The sequence below is a fragment of the Neoarius graeffei genome, chromosome 9 (assembly GCF_027579695.1).
Source record: "Neoarius graeffei isolate fNeoGra1 chromosome 9, fNeoGra1.pri, whole genome shotgun sequence".
NCBI lineage: Eukaryota > Metazoa > Chordata > Actinopteri > Siluriformes > Ariidae > Neoarius > Neoarius graeffei.
In genome coordinates this window covers 73,038,104-73,046,952 of record NC_083577.1, presented here as the reverse complement: position 1 = coordinate 73,046,952, position 8,849 = coordinate 73,038,104, and the positions used below count along the sequence as shown (strand labels likewise).

Below are 8,849 nucleotides of genomic sequence, written 5' to 3'. Positions count from 1 at the left end.
GTGGGGGAAACTGGAGCTCCCAGAGAAAATCCACGCAGACACGGGGAGAACATGCAAGCTCAAACACAGAAAGGTCCCCCCCCATCTGCCAGTAGGCTTGAACCCAGAACCTTCTTGCTTCTTTGAACTGTGGGGGAAACTGCAGCTCCCAGAGGAAATCCACGCAGACACGGGGAGAACATGCAAGCTCAAACACAGAAAGGTCCCCCCCCATCTGCCAGTAGGCTTGAACCCAGAACCTTCTTGCTTCTTTGAACTGTGGGGGAAACTGCAGCTCCCAGAGGAAATCCACGCAGACACGGGGAGAACATGCAAACTCCACACAGAAAGGCTCCCCCCGCCCCGCCCCGCCACGCCACGCCACGCCACGCCACTAGGCTTGAACCCAGAACCTACTTGCTTCTTTGAACTGTGGGGGAAACTGGAGCTCCCAGAGGAAATCCACGCAGACACGGGGAGAACATGCAAACTCCACACAGAAAGGCTCCCGCCACGCCACGCCACTAGGTTTGAACCCAGAACCTTCTTGCTTCTTTGAACTGTGGGGGAAACTGGAGCTCCCAGAGGAAATCCACGCAGACACGGGGAGAACATACAAACTCCACACAGAAATCTGCCACAAGGCTCGAACCCAGAACCTTCTTGCTTCTTTGAACTGTGGGGGAGAACATGCAAACTCCACTGGGCTCGAACCCAGAACCTTCTTGCTGTGAAGCGACAGTGCTAACCACTACACCACCATGCCACCCGGTGGTGCGCTGGTTGTTTTCACATGTTTGCTGGCTGCCAATGTTTGTTATATCTTTGGGGTGGGGGGCATTTTACCTGTGTTTTTGTAAACGCATTGCTTTCGAGCGCACTGCTGTGGGTGAAAAATTTGAATACCACGCCCATTTACCCGCCTTTGATCATTATGATTGGACGATCAGCAGTCTGGTCAGGTCTCTCCATGGTGTAACTCGGTTGGAAGACACCGCTGAGCATTATGGGAAATGTAGTTTGTAGCTTTAAAATTTATATAAAGTTAACGAGCTAATTAACTACATTACCCACAAAAATATGACAGTAAGGGGAGGAATGACGGTGTCGGATTAAATTTGACTCGCAGTTCTTCAGCTGATGAATTTTTTTTACACACACAGTGCAAAGATGACTGAAGGGACGTAAGTATTGTATTTAATGTAAGTATTTAAATTGCAAGTTTGGTCTCACATGCTAAATAAATAAAAATTGCCAAGCTGTGTTTGACATTCGAGAAACACGGACCTTTAGGTTGTGTTAAAGCATTTTGTAATAAGTGATACTTTTTTTTTTTTTGCATGATTAATAACATTTAATTTTTTAATCGTAGACACCTGCATTATGCTAATGCTAGGTTATTTAATGGATTATTTACACATTAACCCATTCAGAAAGTGAATGTGTACTGTTTTTTTTTTTTAGATTTTTGTTTTTATTGATTTACATTTAACATTTTATTTTAATTACCTTATTTAATTTTTATTCAATTTTAAACTGACCTCTTCCACTGTGCTCCACTGCTCTCACTGTTTTACCATTGCTCTTATTTCTTATATTATCATTTTCATATGTATCTTCTTTCATCGTTGTAATTTCATTGTGTTGTTAAGCACAGTGCATTGCAATTTTGCACAAAAGGTGTTATAAAGACTGATTGATTGATTGATTGATTGATTGATTGATTGATTGATGCACCTTTATTGATGCACCGTTCTCTCAGGTGTGTGCGGAGAAGAGGGGGTCCCTATAAGACGACAGCAGTGACGGACCTGACATGCTGGAGGCTCAGTAATGTGAAAGGAAGGCAGACGTGGAAATACCTGAAGGATGAAGAGACTGAGGAGAGGGAACAGAACTTCTTGGAGGCTCATTCTGTGGGCCTTGACACGGTATGCAGCAAGAAACATCCGTACTTCATGGTAAAAGTGGACTCTGCTGCAACTGAAAGGGGGAAAATGAGTATCTATCTATCTATAGTGGTATGCAAAAGTTTGGGCATGCCTGGTCAAAATTACTGTCACTGTGAACAGTTAAGCAAGTTTAAAAAAAAAAAAATGAAGAAGAAACCTTTATTCGTCACATGCACACTTCAAGCACAGTGAAATTCATCCTCTGCATTTAACCCATCTGAAGCAGTGAACACACGCGTGCGCACACACCCAGAGCATTGGGCAGCCACACCAGAGCGCCCGGGGAGCAGTCAGGGGTTCGGTACCTTGCTCAAGGGCACCTCAGCCCAAGGCCGCCCCACGTAAACCTAACTGTATGTCTTTGGACTGTGGGGGAAACTGGAGCACCCGGAGAAAACCCACGCAGACACAGGGAGAACATGCAGATTCCACACAGAAAGGCTCTCGCCGGCCGCTGGGTTCGAACCCGGAACCTTCTTGCTGTGAGGCGACCGTGCTAACCCCTACACCACCATGCCGCCCAAGTTGAAGATGAAATGAACTCCAAAAGGCATAAAGTTAAAGATGAAACACACTTTTCAACATTTTAAGCAATATCGGTGTATTACTTTGGTTTTGTACAATTTTAGAGTGAAAAAAGGAAAGGAGTAACTTGCAAAAGTATGGGAACCCTCGGAGATTTGAGCACTCAGATCACTTTGACCAAGGTCTCAGGCCTTAATTAGTTTGTGAGGGTTATGGCTTGTTCACACTCATCGTTAGGAAAGGCCAGGTGATGCAAATTTCAAAGCTTTATAAATACCCAGGCTCCTCTAACCTACTCCCAAAAATCAGCAGCTATGGGTTCTTCTAAGCAGCTTCCTACCACTCTGAAAATGAAAATGGTTGAGGCCCACAAAGCAGGAGAAGGCTATAAGAAGATAGCAAAACATTTTCAGGTTGCCATTTACTCAGTTGGAAATATAATTAAGAAATGGCAGTTAACAGGAACAGTAGAGGTCAAGATAAGGTCTGGAAGACCAGGAAAAATGTCAGAGAGAGCTGCTCATAGGATTGCTAGAAAGGCAAATCAGAACCCCCACTTGACTGCAAAAGACCTTCAGGAAGATTTAGTAGACCCTGGAGTTGTGGTACATTGCTCTACTGTTCAGCGACACCTGCACAAATATGGCCTTCATGGAAGAGCCATCAGAAGAAAACCTCTCCTGTGTCCTCACCACAAAAGTCAGCATCAGAAGTTTGCAAAAGAACATCTAAACAAGCCTGATGCATTTTGGAAACAAGTCCTGTGGACTGATGAGGTTAAAATAGAACCCTTTGGCAGCAACAAGCAAAGGTATGTTTGGAGAAAAAAGGGCACAGAATTTTATGAAAAGAACACCTCTCCAACCGTTAAGCATGGGGGTGGATCAATCATACTTTGGGGTTGTGTTGCAGCCGATGGCACAGGGAACATTTAACAGGTAAAGGGAAGAATGGATTCAATGAAATACCAGCAAATTCTGGAAGCAAACATAATCCCATCTGTAAAAAAGCTGAAATTGAAAAAAGGATGACTTCTACAAATGGATAATGATCCTAAACACACCTCAAAATCCACAATTGACTACCTCAAGAGGCACAAGCTGAAGGTTTTTACCATGGTCCTCACAGTCCCCTGATCTGAACATCATTGAAAATCTGTGGATAGACCTCAAAAGAGCAGTGCATGCAAGACGGCCCAGGAATCTCTCAGAACTGTAAGACATTTTGCAAGGAAGAGCGGATGAAAATTCCTCAAACAATAATTGAAAGACTCTTGGCTGGCTACAAAAAGCGTTTACAAGATGTTATACTTTCCAAAGGGGGTGCTACTAGGTACTAACCATGCAGGGTGCCCAAACTTTTGCTTCGGGCCCTTTTCCTTTTTTGTCATTTTGAAAATGTAAAAGATGAAAATAAAAAATTGTTTTTTGCTTAAAATATAAAGGGAATAGGTTATCTTTAACTTTATGCCTTTTGGAGATCATTTCATCTTCAACTTGCTTAACTGTTCACAGTAACAGTAATTTTGACCAGGGGTGCCCAAACATTTATCTATCTATCTATCTATCTGTCTGTCTGTCTGTCTGTCTGTCTGTCACTCAGATCAGTGAAACTTGAATAGACCTTTTGAAGCTTTACAGAAGCTAAAGCTGACATCATTTTGGAAATTATATTATTACATAACCCCTTCGGACACAAGGAAAAATGCTATGGAACTTCATGTGTACAATTGTACACATTATGTCTGAAGGGGATATACACTCACCATCTATATTAGGAACACTTGTACACCTGCACATTCCAGCAGTTATCTAGTCGGTCAATCATGTGGCAGCAGAACAATGCATAAAATCAGATGTAGATGCAGGTCAACGGCTTCAGTTAATGATCACCTCAAACGTCCGAATGGCGAACACATTTGATATCTGTGACTTTGATCATGGCACGGATGTTGATAGCTAAATCTGTATCCTGATTTTTGTAAAGCTGCTTTGTGACGTCCATTGTTAAAGGAGCTACATAAATATAAAACTGCATTACACTGAAATGAATACTGACAACCTCACAGTTTTCACCAAAATCCTAATAGCGCTCTGGTCCTTTTCAAGTTTACTCTGTGCTGTATGTAATTCAAATAAAGACAGTTATGTCGGTTGCAAACTGAGCCATTATTTTTTCATGTTGTTCCAACTTTATCACATGGATGTGAACATGACAATGGTGCATTTATTATTTGGACTAACAGACAGTTCATAAAATCACAGCAAGTTGAGTCTGACGCTTGACTTTGAGTTTACGTTCTGTTCCCCTCAGAGTAAGTTTATTCCAGCCTCCCCAGTAGCTCACACAGCAGTTGAGGCCACTCAGAAGGGGATAGAGTTTTACAGCCATCTCCAGGCTGAGGATGGCCACTGGGCTGGAGACTATGGAGGACCACTTTTCTTGCTTCCAGGTACAACAAATAAAATATTATGGCTAATAATGGTTTCACATGGGCGGCACGGTGGTGTAGTGGTTAGCGCTGTCGCCTCACAGCAAGAAGGTCCGGGTTCGAGCCCCGTGGCCGGCGAGGGCCTTTCTGTGCGGAGTTTGCCTGTTCTCCCCGTGTCCGCGTGGGTTTCCTCCGGGTGCTCCGGTTTCCCCCACAGTCCAAAGACATGCAGGTTAGGTTAACTGGTGACTCTAAATTGACCGTAGGTGTGAATGTGAATAGTTGTCTGTGTCTATGTGTCAGCCCTGTGATGACCTGGCGACTTGTCCAGGGTGTACCCCGCCTTTCGCCTGTAGTCAGCTGGGATAGGCTCCAGCTTGCCTGCGACCCTGTAGAAGGATAAAGCGGCTACAGATAATGAGATGAGAGATGAGATGGTTTCACATATTTCCTTAAAACATGTAATCATGTTAGGAATGTGTCCTTTTCCTACAGGTCTCCTCATAACCTGTCATGTTGCAAAAATCTCTCTATCAGAAGCTTGGAAGAAGGAGATGGTGAGATATCTACGTTCAGTGCAGCTGCCAGATGGTGGCTGGGGTCTGTAAGTTTGACTAACCTACATGTTAAATATATACAGTATATACAGAGGTTAATTTCTGTTAGAAACTGAGATCAACCTCCATTTGGGCTATTAGTGAAAAAAAAAATGCCTCTTCAAAAATAAAATGGTTAAAAATGTAATAATTAATTTATTAAAGCAAAATTATTAATACATCATTTTTTACAAAACAGCATAGAAATCAGAATGGATTGATAAATCCACTGTTTTTAATGATGATATTATATACACTTGCGGTCAGAAGTTTACATACAGTGATATGAATGTCATGGCAATATTTGGGCTTTCAGTAATTTCTTTGAACTGTTCTTTTTCTGTGGTAGAATGATTGTACAGCATACATCTTAAATTAAAAAAAACACTAGAATCTGGTGCACAAGTTTTAATTTTCTTTGGGTTTTCTGAAAATCACACAGGGTCAAAATTATACATACAGGGTCAAAAATAGCACACCTAATATTTGGGTAAAATGTCTCTTCAAGATTCACCTTGACCAAACGTTTTTGTTGACCATGAACAAGCTTCTGGCAGAACTCTTCTTGGATATTTCACGACTTTTTATGGTAAAATTGGTAGAATTCAATTAAATTTGTTTTTTTTTCTTGGCATGTACTCGACTTATAAGCACGGTCCATGTATTTTCAATAGGGTTGAAGTCAGGGCTTGTTTTAAGCTTAATGTTAGCCTGTTTTATCCTCCACAACCAGCTGTGATGTGTGTTTGGGTTCATTGTCCTGTTGTAAGTCCCAAGTCATGTTCAAGTTTCTGATGGTTTATGCTGAAGAATTCTGAGGTAGTCCTCCTTCTTCATTATTCCATCTACTTTGTGCAATGAACCAGTTCCACTGGCAGCAAAACAGCCCTAGAGCATGATGATCCTACCACCACCAGTTGGTACAGTGTCCCTCTGTACATGGTGGTCATTGTGGCCAAACAGCTTGATCTTTGTCTCATCTGACCATACAGCTATCCTCCAGAAGGCTTTTTCTTTGTCCGTGTGGTCAGGTTCAAACTTTAGTTAAGCTTGAAGGTGTCAATTTTGGAGCAGGGGGTTATTTCTTGGATAGCAGCCTCTTAGCCCATGGTGATCTGAACTGTAGACCGTGATCCATCAGCTTCCAGTTCATGGCAGGGTGGTTCCCAGGTTGTTCCTGACCATCCAAACCAATTTCCTTTCAGCTGAGGGTGACAGTTTGGGTTTTCTTCAAGCAAAGTGGCTTGGCAAAGTGACTACACCTATAACTTGCATACAATTGTTTGAACTGATCTTGGAATTTGCAGTTGTTTAGAAATGGCTCCAAGAGACATTCTGGAGTTGTGTATATCTGTGATCCTCTTTCTCAGATCTGCACTGAGCTCCTTGGACTTTCCCGTTTTACTGTGTGTTGGTCAATCCAATGAGTGCTGTAAATAAACCCGTTTTATGAAGGCACAGAGAAGCTACCAGCTGTAGTCAATCATGATCACGAACAGGAAGTTAAGAGGCCTTGGCAAGATAAGACATTTTAGAAGTTTCAGCACCTCTGAATTAATAATCTAAGTGAGCGTGTGTAAATTTTTGACCCTGTATGTATAATTTTGACCCTGTGTTGATTACAGAAAACCCAAAGAAAATTAAAACTTGTGCACAAAATTCTAGTTTTGTTTTTTTTTTATGTTAAAGTTGTATGCTCTCCCCGTGTCCGCGTGGGTTTCCTTCGGGTGCTCCGGTTTCCCCCACAGTCCAAAGACATGCAGGTTAGGTTAACTGGTGACTCTAAATTGACCGTAGGTGTGAATGTGAGTGTGAATGGTTGTCTGTGTCTATGTGTCAGCCCTGTGATGACCTGGCGACTTGTCCAGGGTGTACCCTGCCTTTTGCCCGTAGTCAGCTGGGATAGGCCCCAGCTTGCCTGTGACCCTGTAGAACAGGATAAAGCGGCTACAGATAATGAGATGATGAGATGAGATGAGTTGTATGCTGTACAATCATTCTGCCACAGAAAAAGAACAGTTCAAAGAAATTACTGAAAGCCCAAATATTGCCATGACCTTCATATCCAAGATGACATTCATGTCACTGTATGTAAACTTCTGACCACAACTGTATAACAATGAGTTAATAGCATTCATTATTTTCTGTAATGGTTGTAAAAAGTAACATGTCTAAAATTTTATCAAATGAAAGATACCCTGTGAGATGTGTTAGAAATGATGTCAGTCTGTTTCCAATTTTTGCCCCTGAATAATGTGTAATTTTTCCAGGCATGTAGAAGACAAGTCAACAGTATTTGGCACAGCTCTCAGTTACACCACACTGCGAATCCTGGGAGTTGGGTCTGATGACCCAGATATGGTGCGGGCAAGGAGCAACTTACACAGCAAAGGTCTGGCCTTAACTCATAAAACAAATTGCAGAATGTTGTCATTAAAGAAGTTCAGTGCAAAATGCAACTCTACTTTTATGATTATTCTTACAGGAGGTGCTGTAGGTATACCATCCTGGGGAAAGTTCTGGCTGGCCATCCTCAATGTGTACAGTTGGGAAGGGATGAACACACTCTTTCCAGAGATGTGGTACAGATGCATTGCGTCATTGTCCATAATTCTTTAACCGTAATGACACATGGCACTTCACATCTAAAAAACATGTATCTACTTAAACCATTCTGTTAATTTAAAATGATTTCAGGCTGTTTCCAACTTGGATGCCGGCACACCCATCCACTCTGTGGTGCCACTGCAGGCAGGTCTACCTTCCCATGAGCTACTGTTATGCTGTCAGATTGTCTGCAGAGGAGGACTCACTGGTGATCAGCCTGAGACAGGTACAGTTACACAACCACATCAACAGAGGGAGCCTGACAATAACACGAAAGATCTCTGTAGAATGGGGGTTGTAATGCTTTCCAGTGCGTAGTAATTAGATCTTGACAGATTTTACACACATTATTGTATATTGTGCATATTAAAACACAAATAAACACACTGTATTATTCATAGTATGAGTGAGCAATATGATAAAATATTGACTTTATGATCACTTTTATTCTAAGGCTGCCTCATAATGAAAGATCTGTAGCTTGTTCAGTAATTTCTCTAAAAGCATAATGACAGTGAGACGTATTTATGAACACGAGGAATGTAAATCTGAGCACACTGACAGCTTCAAACTGAAACACTGATTTTAGCTTTTATAGGCATTTAGCAGACGCTCTTGTACCAGAGCAACATACAAGAAGACCCTGACATGCCCACAACAGTGGGAAGCCCAGGGAGCAGTTGAGGGTTAGGTGCCTTACTCAAGGGCACTTCAGCTATTCCTGCTGGTCCAGGGAATCAAACCAGCAACCTTTTGGTT

The 8,849-nt window shown here is 42.2% G+C and overlaps 1 protein-coding gene across 8 annotated transcripts in view; it reads left to right on the top strand.

The window, feature by feature from the left end:
- Nucleotides 1-1,074: 1,074 nt before the first annotated feature.
- Nucleotides 1,075-8,849, top strand: part of lss (lanosterol synthase (2,3-oxidosqualene-lanosterol cyclase)) — a 33,715-nt gene continuing 25,940 nt past the window's right edge. For 7 of the 8 annotated variants that reach the window (XM_060930242.1, XM_060930243.1, XM_060930239.1 and 4 more), the window contains exons 1-7: nt 1,075-1,163; nt 1,742-1,910; nt 4,770-4,908; nt 5,383-5,491; nt 7,754-7,875; nt 7,969-8,065; nt 8,181-8,316. In XM_060930242.1, the coding sequence (XP_060786225.1) occupies nt 1,120-1,163; nt 1,742-1,910; nt 4,770-4,908; nt 5,383-5,491; nt 7,754-7,875; nt 7,969-8,065; nt 8,181-8,316 (816 nt within the window). In that variant the 5' untranslated portion in view covers nt 1,075-1,119. Of the gene's footprint in view, nt 1,182-1,741; nt 1,911-4,769; nt 4,909-5,382; nt 5,492-7,753; nt 7,876-7,968; nt 8,066-8,180; nt 8,317-8,849 lie in introns of all 8 variants that reach the window. The other variant, XM_060930241.1, reaches the window with a different exon arrangement.